Source organism: Lagenorhynchus albirostris, chromosome 1 (genome assembly GCF_949774975.1).
Source record: "Lagenorhynchus albirostris chromosome 1, mLagAlb1.1, whole genome shotgun sequence".
Taxonomy (NCBI): Eukaryota; Metazoa; Chordata; class Mammalia; order Artiodactyla; family Delphinidae; genus Lagenorhynchus; species Lagenorhynchus albirostris.
In genome coordinates, this window is record NC_083095.1 from 30,718,316 (window position 1) to 30,743,981 (window position 25,666).

At 40.2% G+C, this 25,666-nt stretch overlaps 1 protein-coding gene across 8 annotated transcripts in view; it reads right to left on the minus strand.

Annotated features, from left to right (window-relative positions):
• Nucleotides 1–25,666, minus strand: part of SIPA1L1 (signal induced proliferation associated 1 like 1) — a 198,321-nt gene that overhangs the window by 106,196 nt on the left and 66,459 nt on the right. For all 8 annotated transcript variants that reach the window (XM_060140055.1, XM_060140048.1, XM_060140026.1 and 5 more), the window contains exons 3-4: nucleotides 17,232–17,362; nucleotides 11,146–11,334 (exon numbers count right to left, since the gene is read on the minus strand). In XM_060140055.1, coding sequence (XP_059996038.1) covers nucleotides 11,146–11,334; nucleotides 17,232–17,362 — 320 coding nt within the window. The remainder of the gene's footprint in view (nucleotides 1–11,145; nucleotides 11,335–17,231; nucleotides 17,363–25,666) is intronic.

A 25,666-nucleotide genomic window follows, 5' to 3' on the forward strand; every position in this document is an offset into this window, starting at 1 on the left:
CTGGAGCTGGGAGTTATTTGCTCTTTGGCTCTGTGCCTCCCAGATCAGCCTTCTCATGCAACAATGCAAAACAAAAGTCACCCTGTTCAGTGGAAAGCATCGCAGTGATATTGGATTTGTGGGTGGCTTTTTAAACTTCTTAGATAAAGGCCTAAGATTTCACTGGGCAATATTCAAGAGGATTCATTTACATATATGAGAAAAGAGTTCGGAGAGAAGATAAGTAACGGAACTTCCCCCAAACCACTGTGGAAGCAGAATGCAAGGACAATGAGACAGAGTACTGCCTTCTTCTGACGGGTTTCTCACACTCTAGTGAGCTCCACCTGCAGACAGGAGAACAGACTGGTATTTGCTGGTTGTGAAAGGAAGGATCCTTTAAGAGGATGAGGAAATTTGTTGGAATGTCAAATTTCCTCTGAACAGTGCCAAATGTCAGCGCTCTGTCCTCGGAGGTGACACTATGACTGTATCCTTGTTTCTGCTGCAGTAAAGTCGAGGTAGGTGGGTATTCTGTGAACTCAGGCTCCTAGAATCTTCAGTTAGCAACCTTGTTCCCTGCCCAGAATATGAGAAGTTGTTAAGGAGGAGTTACGTAAGTAATAATGAGGAATATTTCAAGAGAAAGAGCAAATGGAAATGGAGTTTAGAGATACGGTTTGGGGATTTTGAATTGCTCTGAGGTTATATAAAACACTATATATTTTTTGAGACAAACACATCTGTATGGGTTTATGTATATGAATATGTAATACCTTCCTGTAATGCTCAAAATAGAGTTATGATGACGCCAGAAGCCATCTTGGAAACAGGTTCGGTTTATCCACAGTTTAGGATTTTGCTTTTGGATGACTGTGAAGTCATGCTGTACAGTTCCATCCTTGCATATCTATTGTTCATATGGAGCACTGATGGAAGTGTTTGGACACTCAACAAATGTTTGCACTGTAAAAAGTGATGATGGTCAATCCAACAGGACCAAGGTTCTGTTTGAGATAAAAGCCTTGAATCTCAATAAAGAAAGTGTCTTTCAACATCCACCAAAAGTGATGTTGGGCTCCCACAGCTGGGAACCAACAGTACAAAAATTGCTCTTCATCTCATAAAATAGGCACTTGAACAAAGAATCAAAGAAACAGGTACTGCAAAATCTGACTTACGCAGCCCTGAGTTCCTGGAAAGATGGATGATAAAGTCAGAGCTGTCTACCAGTAGAAACAGGTTTGAATAACCAAGTTCTCAGAGACCTCTTAAGTTCCGTATTTTCACCTCTTCTTTCCTGATGTCACAGCCAGAGGAAGGCAGCACAGGCAGCACTGGGGGCAGCACAGACCATGAGAACAACCCAGTTCTTCCCTTCTTACAAAATCTTTTAAATTGTCTGATTTAATCCAGAGATTTAAAACAGTCACTATGAGGTATTTCATTGTCCAGCAGTTCTCAAAATGTGGGTCATGAACCCTTGAGAGATGCCTGAGCTTTGTTCTGGGACACAGTTAACTGGAAATAGTTTGATCCTTTCAGTTCTTCCTTTCAAACTCTGACAGGTCTTAATAGAGCAGCATTTAATTTGAGGTTAATTTTGCCCCATTATTGAGGCAAAGTCATTTTGAGACTTTACCCAATGCTATGTGAACTGTGTATGAGGTTTTCCAGATTGCCTGGTGGGAGCAGGAACGATTCTCAGCCAGCCAGAGGTCTGAGGATTTGCCCCCTTCAATCTGAGAGTGGTTCTTACCCTGGCCGCAAAGAGTTTCCTCAAATACATGCACTTACCAGTACCCAGCTCTGCAAATCTTTTCTCTCTCTGGACTCACATCTCAATCTCTACTCAGGAAGACCCCTGGGCTTCAAGTAGGTGCCCCTCCCAGCTCCGCAGCCTGGAAACTCTCTTCAGGCAGAAATCTGGTGCAATGTTACTACTGTTCATTTGGTTCCCACCTCCCAGAGACCACTGTCCTTTGTTGCCTGACTTCCAACGTCATAAAAACCAATGTTTTGTTGTTTTGCCTAGCTTTTAAAAGTTGTTTCACATGGGAAAGTAAACTAGTCCCTCTCTTTTAATCTTGGCTGGAAACAGAAATCCATTTTAAAGTCAACTACTGGTATATAATTTCCGAACAGTAAACACTGTATCCATTTGAGGCATACACAGTTTAATGATTTCTAATAAACCTCCAACCCAATCAAAACACAGAACATTTCTATCACGCCAAGTTTCCTGGTTCCCATTTGCTGTCCATCCCTGCATCAACTAACAGCCTCAGATAATCACTGTTCTTTTTTTTTCCACTGTAAATAGGTTTGCCTACATTTTAAAAGAATATCTTTGCTGGGTAAAATTCCTAGTGAGAGCTCTTCCCTTTCAGCATTCTAGAAATGTGGCTTCCACCTTTTCATTATGCTTTATAGCTCAGGAAATGGTTAATTTTAATCCAATGGTCTGTCTTACTGTTCCTCTTTGAAAGTATTTTTTCCTCTGGCTATTTTTAAGATTTTTTCTTTTAATTTCAGCATTTTTTCCTATGATGGGCCTACATCTGATTTTCTTTGTATTTATCCTGCTTACAGTAGGCAGAGCTCCTTGATTCTGTCTCAATTCGTGTGTTTCATCAGTTTTGGAAACTTCTTTACTGGTATTTCTTCAGACATCAATTCTGTCCCCAAATATTGCTTTAATTTCGCTTCTCCTCCTGGGAATTCCATTACATATATGTATTTCACTATGGCCCACATGTCTTTTAGGCACTTTTCTGTATTTCTCATGTTTTCTTGTATACATTCTTCAGTTAAAAATTTGCTGGTAACTTCAATTCATCAATTTTCTGCTGTGTCTAAAGTGCTTTAACCCATCTGCTGAGATTTTAACTTTTTGTTTTTTCAGTTCTAGAATTTCAATTTGATTTTTTAAAAACAAATCCCAAGTTCTCCAGTGACCCTTGATCTCTATTTTTTATTTTTGCAGCCCCCATGAAATTAATGAAAACTCTGAACTGTCACCTAACTTCTTATCTGCAGCTTTATGCTATACTTAAGCCCCAAGCCTCTTACAAATCAGCAAATGTCCAAGGAAAAAAGTGCTGCAGGATGATTTAATTTTGATGAACCCAAGTTTCTCAATTATCTCTTTTCTAGAAAAGAAATAATTTTTGGTGTTATATCTAAGAACTCTTCACCAATCTTCAGGTCCCCCAATTTTCTCCTATGTCTTTGTGAAAAATTTTTATAGTTTTACATTTCAAACTATGATCCATTTGAATAAATTTCTGTATAATGTGTGAGATTTCGGTCAAGTTCATTATTTTGTCTATGTAATTGTTCTGGCGCCCTTGTTTGAAAAGCCTATCCTTCTTCCACCTTTGTCAAAAAAATCAGTTGGATATATTTGTGTGGAGCTATTTCTGGTTTCTCTATTCTGTTCCATTGATCCATGCATCTATCCTTCCAATAAGACACAGTCTTGATTACTGTAGTTATACCAATATAATATAATGTCTTGAAATCACGTAGAATGATTACTCCCACTTTATTCTTTTTCAAAATTGTTTTGGCTATCCTAGTTCCTTTGCCTTTCAATATAAACTTCCGAATAATTTTGTCTATAATTTCAAAAATCTTGCTGGAATTTTGATATCGATCGTGTTAAACTGATATCAATTAGGGGAGAATTGACATCATTAATAGGTTGAGTCTTTCAATCCAAGTACATGGTATGTTTCTTTATTTTATTTAAGTCTTCTGTGAGTTCTTTCATCAGTGTTTTGTAGTTTTCAGCATACGAGTCCTAAACATGTTTTGTTAGGTATATACCCAGCTATTTCATTTTTTATTGAAGGATTGTAAACGGTATTGTATTTTATTTTCAGTTTCCACATGTTCATTAAAACAGATCCAACTGATTTTTGTGAGTTGATGTTGAATCATACAACCTTGCTGGACACACCTTGCAATTCTAGAAAGTTTTTGTAGATTCCTTGGGGTTTTGTACATAGACTATCATGTCATTTGACATAGGGACAATTTTATATTTTCCTTTCCTTTATCCACCTGACTTTTATTTCCTTTTCTTGCCTTATTGTACTGACTAGAACTTCTAGTACTGTGTTGAATAGCAATAGAGACTGTGGACATCCTTGACTTGTTCCCATTAAGTCTTTCACCAACTATGATGTAAGCTGTAGGGTTTTTGTAGCTGTTTTTAATCAAGCTGAGGAAGTTCCTCTCTATTTCCGTTCTTATCGTGAGTGACCACTATGTCGTTCCTTATCCCAAGTTCCCCAGCCAATCTGCTTCCTTCGTTCCACCTTTCAGATTCATGTTTGCTTTATATACAGTGTACAAGCTGTACTTAGCAGGAAGAATAGGGGAAAATTACATCTACCCCGTACTTCCAAAAGCAGAAGTCCAAATTTATTTTTAAAAAAACACTTTGTCCAGTGTTTCTGGTTATTCTCAGTGGGTGGGCTGGTCTGAGACAAGCTACTCTGCCATTACTGGACATGAAGACCTTGGTCATTTTTTCAAATCCTCGTGATTCACATTGATAGCATTTACTTTGGCTTGTTCTTCATAAACATGATAACTGTCTTAACTACTTCCTAAAGATTTACCACTGTATTGTCCTCCAAAAAGAATGACAAAGAGACTGGAAAAATTCAGTGTTGGGGACAAAAAATGGTAGGTAGAAAATTTATCTTCACTGAAATTTACTAACAAAAATTAAATTGCTTTAAAAAAAAATGACATATGGGGTCTTCCCTGGTGGCGCAGTGGTTGAGCGTCCACCTGCCGATGCAGGGGACATGGGTTTGTGCCCCGGTGCGGGAAGATCCCATATGCTGCGGGGCGGCTGGGCCCGTGAGCCATGGCCGCCGAGCCTGAGTGTCCGGAGCCTGTGCTCCGCAACGGGAGAGGCCACAACAGTGAGAGGCCCACGTACCACAAAAAAAAAAAAAAAAAAAAAGACATGGATACTGGGTAGAAAGATCATTTTAAAAAAATCTGACAGAGATGCTGTCAAAATTATTTATATACATGTGCACAGACAGGTTCTAATCTATTTTTATCTTTGGCATAATGTAAAGGAAATATTCTATACACACACACACAATAATCTTATCTAATAACATGCTGTGCAAAAATAGAAAGCTTCATATTGGGTATTAAAATGATGATTTATGTACTTGTATTGATTTGACATTAAGATGAATTTCAGTTACACAGGAAAAGGCCCTTCATTGCAGCATTGTCTGTAATAGGAACACTGTTATCCATCTAAACGTCCATTAATAGAGGAACTAATGAAGTAAACTATGGTACAGCAACAAAACAGAATATTATGCAGCCATAAAAACAATGGGAAAACTTTCTGTGTGCTGACATAGAAAGGTCTCCAAAATATATTACTAAGTGAAAAAACAAACGTTTACAGCATGCTATATTTTGTATAAGAAAAAGGGAACTAAGACTACATATGCATATCTGGTATATCTGTATAAAGAAACATAGGACTACGTAAGAAACTAATAAAGGTGGTAATATAGGGGAGAAGAGAGGTGAGGGACAGGAACAGGGTGGAAATGGGATCCCTCAATGTAAATACTTTGATTTTTGGATCATTTGAAGATATTAGCTAATTAAAGTCCTGAATTTAAAGCACAATTCACAGTTTAAAATCCAGAAGACTGAAGTATCTGCAAACAGTTCCTCTGTCTTTTTGGATTGTGAACCAAAGAATCCGCACTGCAAGTCTTAGACATGCTGAGCTCCTTCAACTGCAAACTGCAGTCCTACCCAGCCAAACGTCTTCCAAATGCTACTGCTATCAGTCATGTTAATCATAAATCTTACTACTGGAAAGGACCCCATCCAGTCACCCACCCCAGCCTCAGCCAGGCAAAAGAGCATGGATGAGCCCGTGTAATCATTACTTGTGAACAGACGAGACAAAGCAACCAATGCCACTGTCTCCTTTCTCTGACCTGAGGACAGGCGTGTATATGTCTTCCTGATAATGTACATATGGAACCCATCTGGTGGCCATCTGAACTTTCAACATTCATTAGCTGATACCATAATCTAGAAGAAGATTGAAATTTCAGAAATGGTCATTGTTCTGCCAAAGCTTCATTCATAGAAAACAGGTTTTGGAAAAATTGTTTTCCCTATGGTTCATTCTTTAAATCCAGCTGCCTGAATCAAAGAGGAAAGTGGCTAGTCAAACTCATTTATCTTCAATAGAATAATGCACCAGGGCAATGAACAGGCTAAGTCAGCAGAGAATTTCACACATGCCCTTAATCAAAGGAACAGTGCTATTCATTATCAAATAAACACTGCTTCTTTCCTTACATCTATTCTTGAGATATATATTACAGACCTAATTAGATATGATTACTTTTCCCCTTTAACTTCAATAACTTGAAGGGCAACATTTTAAATAGAGAATCCAACAAATATTTTCATTTCTTTGTATTTTTAATAAGTATCTAGAAAAACAGTGGAGATACTCATTTAGGTAAAATCACTACTGTGTACAGGAACCTTGACATTTCCTAATGAAAACAGGTCTTCCAATTTTCTCTTCTGCAAACTGGCAACTGCACTTTATTTTTAGGCTCTATTCTGATCCTATTTGGGTTTTACATGTTATACTTAATACTGGGCACTGTAGCCTGTAGCAATAAAACTTGGATCCATATTTCCAGTTCCTTCTCCCACTCAAGGGGAGGGGAGGGGAGGGGAGGATGGGGTGTACAGTGTATTGGGTAAGAAAGTGGACTCTGGAGCCCGAATGCCTGGATGCAAGACTTGCCTCCCCCAGATCCTAATTGTGACCTGGGGGGGGGGGGTCCTTCCGCCTCTTTGTGCCTCGGTGCTCCTGTCGGCAAAGCAAGAACAATAATAGCACCTATATCAAAGGATTCTAAGGGTTAATTAAAATAATTCATGTAAATTGCTTCACACAGTTCCTGGCTTAGTCACTGCTCAGTTCCTGGCTTAGTAATCTGTTTTTATTACTGCCTTACACTCCTGCTCAGCAGGACTGCTTGCTGTCCCATAACCACATTCTGTGCTTCTGTCCTGCTGCGCTTTGTTCTCATTGTTCTGAGTCTAGACCACCGTACGGCTTATTCTCTAGTCTGATGAAAGGTCTGTTTCATCCCGATCCGTTACATCCTGACCCATCTAACCAATCATGACTTGGCCCCACTGGCTTGTCTGTTTGCAGTTCTCTTACTATACTTGTTATATTAACCCTACCTTTCATTACAGTAATTTATGACTTTGTCTCCTTCAAAGGTAAGAACTGTGTCTTACTAGCCTACTTATTTTCTACAGTATTTAACAATCTGCAAAGAGTGGTTACTCAATTAGCATTTATTGAATTTGAAAAGTTACGCTTACTTCTGAAAGTTAAGCACAGTATATTATACTATCTATAACAGCAGCTTTCTCACAGGATGCTGATAAAGATGAAATGATACATATAAAGGACTAATGAGTTATTATTTTATCATTATTCATGCGCAGTAAGTGCTTTACACGTGTGAACTCCTTGAAACAGAGCCTGGTATAATGACCTTTCATTTCTCTTGCACTGGGTAGATGAGATAAAGGTGTTTTTTAATGACTGATGAAGAAAAACGGCATTAATATGGCAAATTTAAAAGTAACTGAACTAGCCATATTATTTAAAAGTTGGCCTGAATAGATAATGAAATTCCTGATATTTCACAGTGTAGTGTAGAGGACCAAAATAATTTGAGATGTGCAAAAAGAGATGAAAACTTGCAAATCTTAAAAACAAAAGGTAGTATCGTGCAAACGCGTATCCAGTGTTCAGGACTCCTAAGGGAAAGTGGCACTGCTTCTGAAAGCCTCGATCCTCTCAATCATAAAACAGGCCAATAACTGGAACCTACTGCCCACGGGTGCCGTGAGGATTAAATCAGATGATGCTGGTAAAGAGCTTAGCACAGTGTGATAAGTAAACATATATATTTATCTAATGTGTTTTCATCATAAGAGATGCTCTCAATTATCTAATACGTGAAGATGTAGGACCATGATGGAAAAACTAAATCCAGAGTTGATCTAAATTTGCTGGGTCACAAACTGCTCTAAATTCTTGACAAAGTGAAATCATTGGCAGGTTATTTCATCTTCTTATTGACCTTTAGATGATAATGGAAATGGACATCAATCAATAGTGAAAAACCCAGGAAGGTATCAGGAAGGTGAATGTGAAAGCATGGGTAAGCCACAAAGCATATAATCATTTCTTAAAACTTTGGGAATTAAAATACCTACTTCAGTTCCCACATAAATATCAGTCTAGTCAAATGAAAAACAAATTTTTATATTTTTGTGAAATACTATCTTTTATAGTATATAGATATAACTTACATCTGTTCATTTCATTTTTAAATGGTAAGATGAAAAAAAAAAAAAAGAAAGAAAGAAAGAAAAAAGCACCAAAGATCTGAAAGGCAAAATGCCACAATATAGCAAGCAAATAGTGTTTTCTTTATTTAAATAAAACTTAAAGGGAGATGTAGAAGGTCCTTTTAGTGAGTCCAGTTTTTTGGTATTCATACTATCAATCTCTTTAAATATAAGGATGTACAAAGCATGAAATTTCAAAAAAATGATGACATAGATGGAAACTAAAAATGCTTTGCAAAGATTCAAGTGCATAATGTACTGCACTTACAAGCATTTCTTTTTCAAAATCTGTATTTGTAAAGGCACTGAAATAATTAGTTTCTCACAAGGATTTCAAGGCATTAATAAAATTTCCTACCAAAAATATGACTCCCCAGACTAAACACCTAAGTACATGTGTCCTCTGTTTTTTATCAGTATAATTCTGGGCTTTAAACGCTATGAATATATAAACGGAAAGAGAGGCCAAGTGGTGGTGTCCCTTAGTTCAGATAAAGAGCTGCTCATACAGAATAGCAGGTTTTAAACGTCTAGATTCTACTGCCTAGAATTTAGTAAAATTTCCAAAATAAAATTGGGGAGACTCACCTAGACTGCCAAATTTTAATTTTGCCGGAAGGCATTAAAGAAGATGACTAACACATATTATCATCAATAATTTATGAAGGAAAGGATAGTTTAATATCCCCAAGAATAAGAAACCCATCATTTCAGAATAATGGGCAGTTTTGTGAATTAAACAAATGTACCTTTAAGTTAACCTCATTCTACTGCTCTCATCTTTCCTGTGTGGATGGGACCATACAGTGTTTATCACAGAGCAGCCCCATCTCTAACATTTTGTAAACACTAAGAGAGGGCACAAAATGTGACAGAGAGCCCATACAATATCTACAATTGGGGCACCCATTTTTAAATTTAATGTAAGTAAAACAAAGGGAAAAAGGAAGAAAATATCTCCTTTACACAAAATAATCTGTTGAATTTAGAATGTGCAGTATATGATTATATTTTCAATGTCTAAATGTTGTTCTTTTCCTTGAAAAGTGTAGTAACTGAAAAGACTGAATCAGTAAAGTTGAACCTAACCATTATTTTTCTACTCTTCCTTTGTTAGAATAAATGCTCAAAATATTTATTGGAAGAACAGCACCCAAAATAGTTAAGTTTATGTATCAGTAGTCTTCTGAAGCATTCAAAGTGCTCAAATTTACATGTTATATACATGGATACTCACAGCCTATTTGAAATATACATATGAAATAGACATTAGCTATGCTTTACAATAAGTGAGATGAATGGACAAAAGGAGCAGTGATTAGAAAAGTTACATCCAAATATTGGTTCCTAATAATATATTCCTATCAACTGATTTAAAAGAGTGAATATTCCTTGAAACTGATTTTTTTGAACAACCATTCATTTTAATAAAATTCAAACTTTTTTCCTAATTAAAAAAATACCATCAAAATCTGTTTATAAAATGGAATTCAACAACTGGACCAATTTTACTTTTGGAAGAATTTTTAAAAAGTGCAATGGGAAAGCTACTACCACTCACTGCCAGGACGCAATATGGCTAAAATATTCAAAGAAAGAATTAAAATAAGAGTATATAGATACAACATCTAATAAAACTAGCCCATATGCTCAAATGATTCCAAGTAGAATGTGTATACACTCTCTGGTTAGTGGATTTTCCAGATTATAGTTCTGCATTCTCTACTCTTCTGCCTCCTCTACATGGATTATCCTATCACTCATTTGTATCTGGATCAATGGCTCCACATTAAGGTATAGGAAACATGGAAGAGAGAAAATCTTGAGCACTTTCATTTTGTTACAAATTAGGACCCAGATTTTTTAAATTTTGAATTTTTTATTTAAACACCTCAGCTAAAATACATTTTTGGTGGTATTAATAGACTAAAAATTAAAGCTTTTAAGAATGGTGTGGAGCAGTGGCTCCCAGTACAGGCTTTGAACTTATTAACTGTGTGAACTTGGACTTACTACTGAACCTCTCTCTGTCTCAGACTCCTCATCTCTAAAATGGGGATAAAAATGGTATCATTCTCTTGGGGCTGGGACAATAGTTGGGATAACATATTAAGGTACTTAAAACAGAGCCTGTTTTAAGGTGAATATGTTCATTAGTGTTAGCTACTGTTATTACTGTTATTGCTACTACTTATTCCTGGAGTATTTGAAAAATTCATTGCATTTATGGAAGATTACCAAAAGAGTTGAACATTGTTTAAGTACTGTATCAGTCAGTCCTGACAAAGAGAATTTCAACACATGAGAAATGTTCAGAGTTCAGAGTTAAGAAAAAAGAAAGTGAATAATTGCAAAGAGAAGATCCTTCACAAAAAATAGTATCAGTTTTCCCCAACAAAAAAGAATTATTCAGGGCTTCCCTGGTGGCGCAGTGGTTGGGAGTCCGCCTGCTGATGCAGGGGACGCGGGTTCCTGCCCCGGTCCTGGAAGATCCCACATGCCGCGGAGCGGCTGGGCCCGTGAGCCATGGCCGCTGAGTCTGCGCGTCCGGAGCCTGTGCTCCGCAACGGGAGAAGCCACAGCAGTGAGAGGCCCGCGTACCGCAAAAGAAAAAAAAAGAACTATTCAGGTCTGTATTCTGGATGCCTAGTGGAAACCTGAGCAGCAAGAATGTTCTCCCCTGGAAGCCCCACTTACCCCCTGTTCATCCAGTTTCATGAGTTGCTCTGTGACTTTGGGGGTGTTGAAGGCCAACCGCAGGCACTGGACGTTGAGCTCGGGAATCACGTGCTCCAGCACTTCCTTCAGGGGCAGTCCCCGGGCCGTCGAGTGCTTTGCCGTTGAGGGTATGGCATCCTCCAGCACTGACCCTCTCAGTGTCATGAGCTGAAAGAGAGACATGTGCTCCGGTGAGATGAGCAAATACATCACATGCACTGAAAGCCCAGTCTGAGGTCCCCCTTAGGGAGCTGGAAATGACATTTGATTGGTTGAGCCAGTGAGGGAGAAAGAATGAGGGAAGTGATGTAAGATACTTTATATATGAAAAATGAGACCAACACTTTCAAGGAGACCCAGGTAAGTCCAACGGAACTCATCATCAAGCCTTCCGAGGACATTTCCTTAAATACCAAATAGAGTGCATATTTCCCTAGAGAGCTCAGAAAGATCAAGGTCTCCACATAGCTATACAATGCCACTCACACACTCACCAGGAAATTAAGAAGGAGCTATCCCTGAGAATATCTGAAGACTAAATGCTGAGAATTTAGATGTTACACCTTTTTGAATTATAAAAGGTAAGGGTGGGGGGAGAGGAAGTTTTAAATTTCATAACGTACTGTTGACTAGCTTAACCTATTCCCATCCCCAAATGCTGCTACAACAGGACAGTGATTATAGGTAGTAGAGCGGCACCATCAACAGCATTTAAAATGACTTTTGCTTTACGCTTATGTCTTGAGATCCCTTCCATTATTATGAAATAAAAACATGAGCAAAGAATTTCCCTTAAGTAATGATGATCTGTCGAAGTAAACTAGTCTTAATTTTCAGACACTTCCACGTGGCAAAGTTGTCAGTATAATTTAAACACTGTACGGTGACCTAAAGAAAAAACCCATTAAGTTGAACGAATTTCTGTTAAGTGTGTAGGTTACAAGGCACTGTACTGCAACAGGAGCAAACGTTGAGGGCTGGGTGTGGCATGCAAGAGGGTGAGAGGTAAGAAATACCCATTCAGGAGGACATATCTACTAAGAAAAGTTTAACAAGGTCAGGTTCTACAAGAGTCCAAAGGCAGCAAAGGGATCACCGTGGCTCAGGACATAAGGAAAGGCCCTCATGGAAACGGGTGGCACTGAAAAGGGGCCTTGAAATCTAGGAAAAATTATACAAAAAGACAATGTCAGAGAGCAAAGGTGTGGAGATGAGAAAGATCGGGGTGTGAGCGGGAAAGAGCGACTGCTGTAGCTTAGCTGGATCTAAGCGAGCCCAAAGGGGCAGTGGGTGGTGAAGCTACAGGCAGGCCGGAGCCCGAGCCGAATGTACCCTGACGGGCCCGAATGTACCCTGATGGGCGTGCACCTCACCCGGCTCCAACCGGCCATATCAGAACTTGTTTGCATAGGGATGATGATGTAAGAAAATTCAGGTGGCAAATAAGATGAACTGCCCGAGGAAGCAACTACAGGTAGAGAAAACAGAAACAAACTGTAAACAGTCTTCAAGTAACAGGCAGAGAGTGTGACAGAAGATTAGCAGGGAAAATGGAAACCAAAGGAAGAATCACCAGGGAAGTAAAATCTATAACTGTGCCAACTGATGGAGAAGAGAGATGGGGGTAGGAAAAGCCAAGGTTACCAACCTCTGACTCTCAAGACAAGAAAAAGGTGCTTGGGGTATCTGCAGTCTGTTCATTTGATTAGTATCTTTTCTTTCATTTATAAATAGTTTGCTTTCAAATGACAGCTGTGTAAAAAATATCTTTTTCCTGTGACTTAATATCTAATTTGACAGAAATAATTTTTGTTTCGTTTTTTAAATCACGGAAACGGCTGAGCAACTCGCGTGCTCCTGGCGACAGGAGGCTGCAAAGGCTGGACGTATTTCCAACTGAGAACCCCAGACGAGGAATGCTAATCATTGCTAATCCTGCACCACAGGAAGACAGCAACCCACCTCAAGAAAGCCAGAGTAGGGCCACCCTGGTGGCACAGTGGTTGGGAGTCCGCCTGCCGATGCAGGGGACAGGGGTTCGTGCCCCAGTCCGGGAAGATCCCACATGCCGCGGAGCGGCTGGGCCCGTGAGCCATGGCCGCTGAGCCTGTGTGTCCGGAGCCTGTGCTCCGCAACGGGAGAGGCCACAAAAGTGAGAGGCCCGTGTACCACAAAAAAAAAAGAAAGCCAAAGCAGAAAACCAAAAAGGAATGATTCCTTTTTATACCTGAATCACTAGTGTTACTGATATTTTTGTTAATGACTTCCAGAAACAGGAAGAGAATCCTCCTAAATCCCTGTGCACCCATGCTTAAAAGCACTCACACCGCAGATTTTGTTCATAAACAAACGTCATGCTTCCAAATACATGTAAATTCCTTTTTTGTTTCTTTGTTGTGCAAAGCCTATTTCTACTGAAAGAGATTTGCTTGTATTTCTGTTATCTTGATGCCATTTACTGAAGCAACAGCAGTGTCACTGTGGTGACTATGTTTTCTTTTTTCTCAATGGATTTATTAACAGGAGAAATCAATAGCATGAGAAGCCCCTACAAAGGCATAAGAATTAACTCTTACTTTATTATATACTCAGTGAACTGCCTTCAACGGGAAAGAGTGAACTGCCCATCCTACAATGTGCAGCTCTGGAGCAGAACCAACATCTAGAGATATTTCTATCAAAGGACTTTCATTAGTTTATTTCTATGAAAACTCTCATAAAGATACTGTAACCGAGCAGGACCCTATGGGGGCCTTCCCGGGACAGGCCTTCCCCCATATCCTCTGCTTTAGCTCCTCTCTGAAGCACCTAGATTTGATGCAAATTTCCCGAGTTGTTTTGCAGATGTGAAAACCTCCCACCAAATGGAAGAACAACTTGACTACCCTAAGTAGTAGTCAACAACTTGACTACCCTAAGTAGTTTTCTCAGGCATCCTGGAGCCTAAGGACTCATAATGTTAACCCCTGTGACACCACCTTGCTGCCTCACCATCAGCCAATCAGAGAACTGTGCACAAGCTGATCACCTACCCTGCGACCCACCTCCACTCCTGGCCTTTAAAAATGCTTTGCCGAAACCATTCAAGGAGCTCGAGGCTTTGTCTCCTTGCATGGGCTTGCGGTAAACCTCTCTCTGCTCCAAACTCTGACGTTTCAGTTTGTTTGTCCTCACTGTGAGTTGGGCACACGAATTTGTGTTAACAATATTACAATTAAACCACACTTAAGGATTATTTCTATCGGAATGAAAAAACTTACACAAAGGCTAGTGGCGATTCATTAAATAAACATTAGAGAGGAAGGAAGGAATGAAGGGGTAGGGCTGTTTTAGGCATTAGGAATGTAGTCACGAATAACTCAGAATCCTCATGTTCCCTGAGCTTATATCTGAGTGGGAGAGTCACAAAATGAACCTAGTGGGCTTCCCTGGTGGCGCAGTGGTTGAGAGTCTGCCTGCCGATGCAGGGGACGCGGGTTCGTGCCCCGGTCCGGGAAGATCCCACATGCCGCGGAGCGGCTGGGCCCGTGAGCCATGGCCGCTGAGCCTGCGCGTCTGGAGTCTGTGCTCCGCAACGGGAGATGCCACAACGGTGAGAGGCCCGCGTACCGCAAAAAAAAAAAAAAAAAAAAAAAAAGAAATAAAAGAAAAGAACCAAGTAAGTAAGTACGTTGCATGAGACAGTGGTTAAGTGTTCATGTAAAAAAGAAAGCCTGGAATTGGACATGAAATGAGATATGAGGGAGTAGAAATTTTAGATCCAGTGGCCAAGGAAGGCCCCTGTAACTTAAGAGTATAAGGCCAGAAGGAAAAGAGAGAGCTGCGGCCACGAGGATGCCTGGAGAGAACACTGAAGACAGAGGAATAGGGACTATCGGAGCCCTGAGACAGAGGTGTCCTGAGATTGCCCAGAGGGAAGGAGGCCAGTGGGGCTGGAAAAGACTAAGTGAGGGGGAGTTTTCGGAGATGAGGTCAAGGTCGGAAGCAGATGCGTCTGGACTCCTAGGCCAGCAAGGAGAATGACTTTTAACTGGAAGATGGGAAACCATGAAAGGATTTTGAATTGAGGAATGACAAGACGTGGATTACATTTCTAAAGGACTCCTGCTGGGCTTGAAAGGATGCAGGGCTTAAGGGCACAAGCAGGAAGAATGGTTCTTGGAGAAAGATGATGGTGGCTTGGCCCAGGCAGAGGCAGTGGGATTGGAGAAGCGGTAGAATTCTGGATACATTTTGAAGACAACTGAAGACAAAGTCAACCAGTTTTGTGGACACACCCGATGTGGGGAGCAGGAGGAAGGAGAAGAGAGGAGTCAAAAGTGGCCTCAAGGTCTCTGGCTTGAGCAATTGTAACAACGGGGTTGTCACTGGTTAAACATTAATTTGAACGTGAAAACTGGTGGTAATGGGTTTCTGAACCATGAACGACATTTGACTTGGATGTTTCAATCAAAGGGTAAGGAAGTGGCCCCATGGACCGTCAAATGGGTTGGCAGGAAAAGGACTGAACTATAGGACTAGAGAATCCTTAGGTGTGGTTTAATTGTAACTGCAGGAGGGAGGTACAGGTCGAGCATTTGAGGCTGAGGCAGGGAGAAGCAGAGGGACCACATTCACCTAGGATAGGAGTTGACCTGGAGAGAAAGGGGTGACCAGCCGTGGCGTGCCTGCAAGGCAAGCTGGAAGGGACAATCGTGGACACCAGAGACAGGATCTGAGAACGAAAGTACCGATTTAGAAAGCTTCAACGTCCGGCATGAAGAATGATAGGATAGTGGCAAGAAGAGAAATTGAAATGGATAAAAAACATAGAAAAGGAACAGTATGATGAGGACTTAAATCAGAGTGGCCTTAGGGAGGGGGAAAGGTAAGGACAGGAAGGACAAAAACAGGTGGGAGGAGCTAAGTGTGGCTCTCAGAAATCCGGTGGCATCTGAGGAGCGACTACCGACACCCAACTTGAAAAACACAGTGTGTTCTCTGTGCTTTTCACGTTCAACAAAAGTACTGACCCTGCTTAACGATCGGCTTTGGCACAGAGAAAAAGGACCCTACAGCATGTGAGTTCTTCGTTTCTCTCGGGCCACTCGACACAACACATTAGATATTAAAGCCGTGCCTTTAAAAATCCTATTTTTAATTTCCCCAGAGTTCAAGCTGAGGAACAATTACTAAGTGAAGCCAACCCCTGCCACCTGCTTTGTATTCAATGGGGGAAATGAAGCCAAATGCCCTATTTAAACTAGTTTCAAAACCATTATTTTCTAGATACCTCAAGGGAGCATTAGGCAGTAATGCAAAACAACAATCCCAAAGTGATCTGCTTCAAAGAGGCAATAAATTGATAGCTGGCACAACTAAACATATGTTTAGAAAGAAAACAAAGGAAAAAACCTCATAGTCCCAAACTTCACGAGTTTTTTTTTTTAAAATGCTTTGTTGGCTATTTTATGTTTCCTTTTCTTTTTTTGACCTGAATTTCATTTGAAAATAAAAACTCACATATTATGTGTACTTAGGTCCCTAAAGAGCTCCAAGAACCTGTCTTACCCACAATTAGACAGCCTCTGGTTCAAACAGCCCGCATTTTAGGCCTCCGAGAATAGGTCCAAGATGGCAAAGTGAAAATGCAAGAAGAAAAGAGTTTTCTTGGGTCAAGAAATGTCCTAAGCAATAGTTTGGAAAAGTGAGTTAAGTCTTGGCTGACCCTCTCTGCCTCCTCAAGCTGGCTCGATGCCTTCCGGCTGCCCAAGCAGGATATGTAATATCCAGTTTGGGATTCTGAGGACTCCAATTTCCTTGGGTCACACTTAATGGACATATCTTTCTGTGAATCAAAACTCCCATTCATTTATTGCATCTATCCAGAGCTAGATGGGAAGAAAGGGTCCAGATCTAACCATTATGTCCAGCCCTATCACCATCGGAATGAATGAAAGGGGTCTTTGTTTATTCTAAAGACATTTGTAACCATGAGCTATTAAATTTAATTGCTTTGCAACTGCTACTACTCTATTTTTTCCTCAATTAAATTAAGCCTCAAGTCTTTCTCATGTGCGACTTACCTCACTAGTTCTAAAAATTATTCGGTAGTTGTATGGAGATCCATTTTCTTTCGTTTCTTCAGGTTTCTCCCTTCGAATGCTCACAGCCACCGGACCAAGATTCTCATCTGCCCCAAAATAGTTCCAGTGTTCTTAGGTACAATGAGACAAAACAAAATTAGAATATTTATAGAATGCTTAAAAATGTTATATGCTGCCTGCTATGTAGATCACTCAGAAATTATACCAACAAAATGTAAACGCATTTAACAAAATCAGCATTCTTCAATGAGTTATAAAAGTAAAGACTTAGCTATGCAGGTTTAGTCTCAGAGGAGGTAAGACAACAGAGGTGGCCTGTTCAGGTGTTTACTACTCAGCAACTTACTGCTCTGCTATTTTTTTAAAAAGAAATTTGTGTTTTCTCCTTATAAACAGGATATATTGTGTCAGGGCTTCTTAGCTTTCATATAAACAACAACAACAACAACAAACTCCCCCCAAACCTATTGAGAACATAGTTTGCATACGGAGGGATTTCCTGCAGGTTAAAAAAGATTCCCTGGACTGGAGAGGGGTCTGTGAGTTACTGGGCAGCTTTCCTCCCATGTTGCCCAAGTAAGATGGAGTCTTAGCTCAGAGGTAAGAGCTTCAAAGTGCTCCTGGGAGGCAGAAGCTCAGACCCAGGGCTCTGGGCCTCACCAATGGTTCCCACACAGTAAGCACAAAAGGCATTCCACAGAGCCACTGAACCTGGAGGGAAGTGAGGGCTGGGATAACGGGTCTCTCCTAGGCAACCAGTGTGGCCGTGTGACTAATGACGACTCAGGGGCCTCTCTCCTCAATGTCTGGCATTGCTCCAGACTCCAAACCTTGGCACAACCTTGGGGTTTGGGGGAAAGTGTCCAAATGACTGGTGTTGACTTTACCTTCCCCCTGACAAGAAGGAGGGTCACGATCAAAATTAAATTAATTTACAGAAAACGTAAAAAGTGATATTTACTCTACACCTAAATATCTACTTCTTAAAAAAAATCATTGATACAGACATGATACATTTACAGATGAGAAAGCGAATAAAACAAATATATGAAAAGCCAGAACAGATAACTTACTTTTCGAACCTCCGAAACACTTACTTTACATTGTCCTATTTCATTTACATGTGACATGGTTAAATGACTGAGTTGTGACATGGTAGGTTATTCTCATACAAAATGCATCAATATTTGAAAATACATGTTATTCTCATACAAAACATGTATTTGAAAATCCATGAGAATAATAAACAACAGCATAAAATATCTAATCATGTAATTTTAAAATTTAGGTAATAACGTATGAAAATGCTTTGCAAGTACTAAAGAACAATTATAAAAGATGCTCATTAATATCACGGGCTCTCTAAGAATATTCTCATAATCCATGGAAATTCAAAATAAGGGAAACACAATGGGAATACAAGCAACAAACATCTCATATATGGACAGCTGAGAAACAACCCAATAAACATCACAAAATTCATGTACAAACACTTATGTACGCCCTCAAAGCATAGCACGTGAGAATCACACTCAGAGGTTATTTACTCTTACTTTGCACATAATTTTAGTAAGTGTGGTTGTCTGATCTTCAAGCCCACAGCTTGATTTCAGAGGTGTGATAATTCCAGGTGTTGACAAAGTCCAGGGTGTAGGGCTGATAGAGACTTTCATGCAGACAGCAATGGGACAGAACAACTGACAACAAGGAAGAAAACAGAAAGGGAAGAGACAGAAATAGTATAAAAACGCGGACAAGAACTGAAAGAGAAACAAGACAGCAGTCTGGGGCCATTCACTGAAGGAGCGAAGAGCTTAACAAACTTCAGTAACGTCAGAGCATATTTTAACCCGGCAGCAGAGAACACCAGTGAATGTGTCAAAGATGGGCGTCTCATTCATTATATCCTGTTCCTTGCACTTCATGGACTCTACTGAAACCTGACTCTCCAGAAACTCCTCAAACACCCCCCACCACAAACCTCAGGAAGGGCAAGTGAGACTGCTATTCTCTGCTGCTGGAGAAATTCACCAAGACGGGGGTCGCTCTCAATTAGTGCCAATAACCTCAATCCATCCTCAAGCTGTCCCTGGTCTGCTCTTGCTCTCCTTCTCCAGAGAAGAGGTCTCAAATATTCTCTGTTCTCCCTCAAACTCCCCCCATTTACCTTCTCTCAATCTTAGCAGATAATGCTGTCTACATCACAGAGAAGATAAAGAGCCATTTCAGAAGCAACTGTCCTCACTTTCCACCATCACACACACTTACCTGGGTCCAGACTTTTGCTTCCTTTCCTTTACAATCTAAAAGCCAATCTCCCCCGAGATTCTGGTCTCCACTCATTCCACCTTCCCAGGGACACTGATGCCTGGTCACCCGCCCTGTATCTTCAACTTCCCCTCTCTGCCTGCTCATTCCCATCATCATTCAGTCTGGCTCGAGTTTCCTTCATCTTTAACCATAACACTTACCCTCAATTCCTTATCCACCTTCAGGTTACCTCCTTTTTCTTTCCTTCCACTGGAAACTTCTTGAAAGAGATGCCTAATTCTTCACTTTAGGATTCCTATCATCTGACGCCACTGCACAGTCACCAATGTCAGCCTTAAAGTTAAAACAAATGGAAACTTTTGGCCCTCATCCTGCTCAAATTCGCCACAACAACTCGCCAATGGCACAGTTGGCCATTTCATTTGTTTTCTAGAAACACTCATCCTGGCTTCTCAGACACCACCCTCTCCTGATTTTCCTTCCACCACTCTGGCTCTTCTTACTCAGTTTCCCTTCCTCTTCCCATCTGGAATCTTCCATCCACTCTCAGAACTTCCACTGCCATCTCAATGCTGATGACTCTCAAGAGTCCACCTGCCCGCTCTAGATGTCTGTGAGCCCTGGATCTTTACATCTACCTAACGGAACTCACTGTTTGTTTGTCCCATGGCATCAGGAAAAGTGAACCCATCACCTTCCATACAAACCTATACAGCTCTCCCTGCAACCCCAATTTCAGCAACTGCTACGACATTCCTCTAGTTGCTCATGCCAGACCCAATGTCATGCCTCGTGAATTCTAGTTCCTAAATAGTTCTCAAATCCACCCCCTTTTCCTCCGTCTCACTGCCACTGATTTGCCCTCATCATCATTTGCCTGGATGTTTGTGAGTCTTCTGATTGATTAGCTTTTCCTGATTGGCTTCTAAGATGCAAACCTGACCATCACTATTAAGTTTAAAACCCTCCTCTGGTTTCCCACCTGTCCTTGGATACTTCTCGTGGCTTCCCAAAGGCTCTCACAGCCTGTCATCAGCCTATCACTCCAGTTTCAACTTGGACATTTCCATCATCCTTCTGAACTCTGAGAACCAATCATACTGAACTTCTCAACTCACTGTGCCCCTTCTCACCTGAGACACCCTACCTAGAACATTCTTCCCACAACTCCTCTTTATTTAACTAAGTCCTCTCATCCTTCAGGTCGCATCTGAAATATTATTTAGACATCCTCTCAAACAGTGATTGAACACTGGAGCAAAATGAAAGTGTGTACTTTGTATAGTAACAATAATACTTTAAGAATTCATGGGCTTCCCTGGTGGCGCAGTGGTTAAGAATCCACCTGCCAATGCAGGGGACAGGGGTTCGAGCCCTGGTCTGGGAAGATCCCACATGCCGCGGAGCAACTAATCCCGTGAGCCACAATTACTGAGCCCGCGTGCCACAACTACTGAGCCTGAGCTCTAGAGCCCACGAGCCACAACTACTGAGCCGGTGTGCCTACAGCCCGTGCTCCACAACAAGAGAAGCCACCACAATGAGAAGCCCGCACACAGCAATGAAGAGTAGCCCCTGCTCGCCGTAACTAGAGAAAGCCTGCACACAGCAATGAAGACCCAACGCAGCCAAAAATAAATAAATTAATATAAAAAAAAGAATTCATAAAAATACAGATTAGGGAAACCAAATATTTAATATATTTCAACTACAAAAATTTAGAAATGTTACAACAGAAAAATGTAAATTTATAAAAATACAAATATTAAACACAATCATTTGAGTATAAATTGGCAGATAAAATAATAGTGTTATTTTAAAAAGAAACTAAATCCTACATAAAAATGAAGAATATTGATTTAAAAATGAAAAAAAAAATTAAAGATCATTTAAACTTTTTTGTGTGTGTCGTCCTCAACACCTGGCTATATTTTTGTGCGATTTTTTTCCCAGCTACTGAAGAAGTACATTTCTGAGTTGGGGGAATGCTGATGAGATCATTATAAACTAACGTCTAACACCTTCTTCAGACTCTATGTTCATACAAACCCATCTCTGATTTGATAACTCCAGGAAGATCTTTTAAAAACTTATTTGTGTGTTTGTGCAGAAACATCAATCTTTTTTTACTGAAAAAGAGCTCTAGCTATTATTTCCAAGAAAGCATGTCCATTTGATCTTTATTTCAGTTTCGTCAGTAGAGATGGAGATTCTGGTCTGGCTTCCTGTGTTAAATTCCCTAATATCATGTTCAGACTCTACTTGTTCAAAAAGTCTTTCAACTTGAGTAAGAATTATTCTTACAATAACAGCCTTGCTTTTTGGTCCACCATCCATTTTTCTGCTTCTGAGGATTACAGAAGTATAGACAAAAATCCTTTCTACACGAACACAACTTTTTCAGTTCAAAATCCGAATGCAATGTATAATTCGCCAATAGAGGAGTCTGGTTCAGCAAATTACCTTAAATAGAATTTTTGAGTCTTTAAACTTTGATCTCAAGACACATGACTTTTTTTTTTTTTAACTTAAAACCCAGCCTTTTAGGGATATCCTGTGTCCAGTCCTTCTGGCCACTCTTGCCGCTGCCTGTCCTTCAAGTTCACTGGACTGCGGTACTTTCCTCTTGGGACCACAGGCTTGGGGCAGCACTTCTGCACTTGCTCCCCTCTGCAGCATGTTTTATTTCTTCCTACCAGCTATATACCTCCGCCTTTTGCTGGCGGTGCTATCCATCAACTGCAGAGAGCTCTTCCAGCCATACCTACAATCCGCTTTGTCTTTTTGGGGGTGGCGGGACAGAAGGGAGAGAAGGGGTACAAGGACAGGGGAGATGCAGATGATAAGTGTTCAAGAAAGGCCAGGAAGGCTTTGATGATGAAAGTCAGAGGGAGGAAAGGGAAAGGAAAGAGGAGTTGGAGACTCAAGCAGGGTGGTTAAATCTGCTGATGGATGAACTGAAATACAGGGATTACACCACCAAAAATAATGATATTTTTGTGCCAGCCTACTGGAATGCCAAAAGCCAGTATTGCAATCACTCCATTAGAATGATATAATGCAGCAAAGTGAGGAACTTTGCCAAGCACTCTAATACGCACATCAACCATGAAAATACAGGCTTTGCCTTCTTTTTCACAGATGTGGCAAATATGATTTAGACAGAATAAGTCACTTCCCAGCCACAACTAGTAAACAGCAACACCAGAACTCAAACATATTATTTTAAGTACCAATTCCAAAGCTCATTTTCTTAGCCATTACATCTAACATTATCTTCCCAAACGTTTCTAAAACTGTATTGTGAATAAAAACTAGTTAAATAAAATGTGATGCCTAAAGGGATTAACTAGCCAGATGACACATAAAGCTTTACTCCTTGATGTGCTATATTGCCAAGGGGTCACTGTGGGGTTTTTTTGGTTTGTTTTTTAATAAATTTATTTATTTATTTTGGCTGCATTGGGTCTTCATTGCTGCACGCAGGCTTTCTCTAGTTGCGGCGAGCGGGGGCTACTCTTCATTGAGGTGCACAGGCTTCTCATTGCAGTGGCTTCTCTTGTTGTGAAGCACGGGCTCTAGGCACATGGGCTTCAGTAGTTGTGGCTCGTGGGCTCTAGAGTGCAGGCTCAGTAGTTGTGGCGCATGGGTTTAGGTGCTCCGCAGCAATGTGGGATCTTCCCGGACCAGGGCTCGAACCCGTGCCCCCTGCATTGGCAGGTGGATTCTTAACCACTGTGCCACCAGGGAAGCCCTTTTCACCGGGTTTAAAGGGACCAATATTCATGTTTTATCCTTACATGCCTGATTCTCTGCTGCCTTCATTTCTCATTTTTAGCACCTGAACAAATTTTCAGCCTGAAGTTTTCTTATTAGTTCTAGTTCTTGAGTTTTAACAAGGATGGTACGAAGAGCACCAATGCCTAGTTCTGCTATCACTAGAACATTCCACACAAATAGCCATATTTCTGGCTGACACAGTCACAATAATAAATAATAAAATTTTCACATTTTTACAGAGGGGACATAGTAAATAGTTCAAAGCCCCAAGTAATTAGATCAAGTACAGTCACATCACCCAGTTTCAAGCTGCGGATAAGCATGTGTGCAAAAAGGCAAAAAAAAGTTAAAAGCCTGGCATTTTAATTGTAAAGAAGGAAAGGAAAATAAAATCACAAAAAAGCGGCAACAGCATATTCTGCTTTAAAAATGAAAACACAGGTTTGCCAAAGTGGAGGTAATAAGGATCCAACTGTTTAAATGGCTCTTTCCGAGGACTTCCCTGGCGACAGGGGTTACAAATCTGCCTGCCAATGCAGGGGACATGGGTTCGAGCCCTGGTCCGGGAAGATCTCACATGCTGCGGAGCAAGCAAGCCCGTGTTTCACAACTACTGAGCCTGCGCGCCACAGCTACTGGGCCCGCGTGCCACAACTACTGAAGCCTGCGCGCCTAGAGCCCATGCTCCGCAACAAGAGAAGCCACCGCAATGAGAAGCCCGTGCATCGCAACGAAGAGTAGCCCCCGCTGGCCACAACTAGAGAAAGCCCGCGTGCAGCAACAAAGACCCAAGGCAGCCAAAAATAAATTAAATTTTAAAAGTTTTAAAAAATTTAAATGAATGAATGAATGAATGGCTCTTTCCAAGAAGAGCACTACTCAGAGGTTCTGTCTCTGGTCCCCAAAGGGCTCATCCTAATTATAAGGGTGGAGGTTCCATGAGAACTAAATAGCCTAGGACTTCGTATCATAATCAAAAGCAGGTCAGAGTAATGGATGGGGACATTTACACAGGACTGGCCACAGGCCAGAATTCTGTCCCAAAGCACTCCCCTAAGCTTATAATTATGGTTGCATAAGAGTAATTGCCACATTTACAAAGTGCACAGTACTCTGAAGTTCCAATTCATCCTTCCATAGGTAACTCTTAAAAGGTAAGTTGGTCTATTTGCCAAAATTACAGGAAGTTGTTAGGCTTAAAGTCTCACGTGACTAAGCAGCCCCCAGTAGCCCCCTAACTTGCCAATAAAAAGTAGACTAAGACCGACATTAATAAATTGCATACAAATGGTTAAAGAAAAACAGTACAAAGAAAGCGCTAATTGAAACAAAGGGAAAATAAAAAGTATCAGTGTCAGAACAGGAGATTTTTAATTGGCCATTGTCTATGACAAATAGCCAATAATTATATTTTAAAAAATTCAATCTCATGAGTGACCGAAGAGATGAAAATGTTTTGGACCTATAATAAATGGTCTAAAATAAAAACTGTAAATATTTAAAGTAGTCAAGAAAATATTAAACACTATACAGTCTTAAAATATCAATTGGACCTTCCTGGTTTAAGCTTTCTTAAGAAAAATTTGGCAATAAAATTCAAGGTTCCTATAAAGTTCACACCAGGGCTCTACCTTACGTAAATAATTGGACATGTGGGAAAAAAGTTACATAACAAGATCATTTATGTAAGGTCAAGGTTTTTAAACTTGTCTATGGATAGAAATTAGGGGGTCCATGAACTTGAATGAAAAAATTATATCTTTATTTTCACTAACTTCTAAATGAAACGTAGCATTTCTGTTAGTTGTAAATGAGCCAGCCAACTACAGTAATATTAGCTGTACATGTGACTTTGATGCCAATAGAAAACATACATTTTCATATCACATTACAGTTGCTGCAGACATATCAAAATATCAGTTATGCTCATCATAACTTTGAAATTATGGTAGTTATCAGATCTGATGCTAGATCTTTTTGTTAATGCAATAAGAAGCATCTATATAGTATGTCACAAAATTTTTAACACTCTTGCAATTGTCTTTTAATATGCTTGGTTTGCTTTGTACGTTTATTTTATGCACTTAAAAACATTATTCTAAGGAGAGTCCATAGATTTCACCAAACTGCCAAAGGGGTCAATGGGGGAAAAACAAACAAACAAACAATCAAAAGACACTTAGGAAGATCTAATGTAAGAATGATTTATAATAAGAAACTGGAACGCCTGAATATAGAACAGCTGGAAAACTTTAAATAAATGATGGCATAGCCAATTATGGAACCATGAAAAAATACATAAAACTATATTTAATGATCCTTATTTTACTTAAGAAATGAATATGTATTAAAAAAAGATGAGA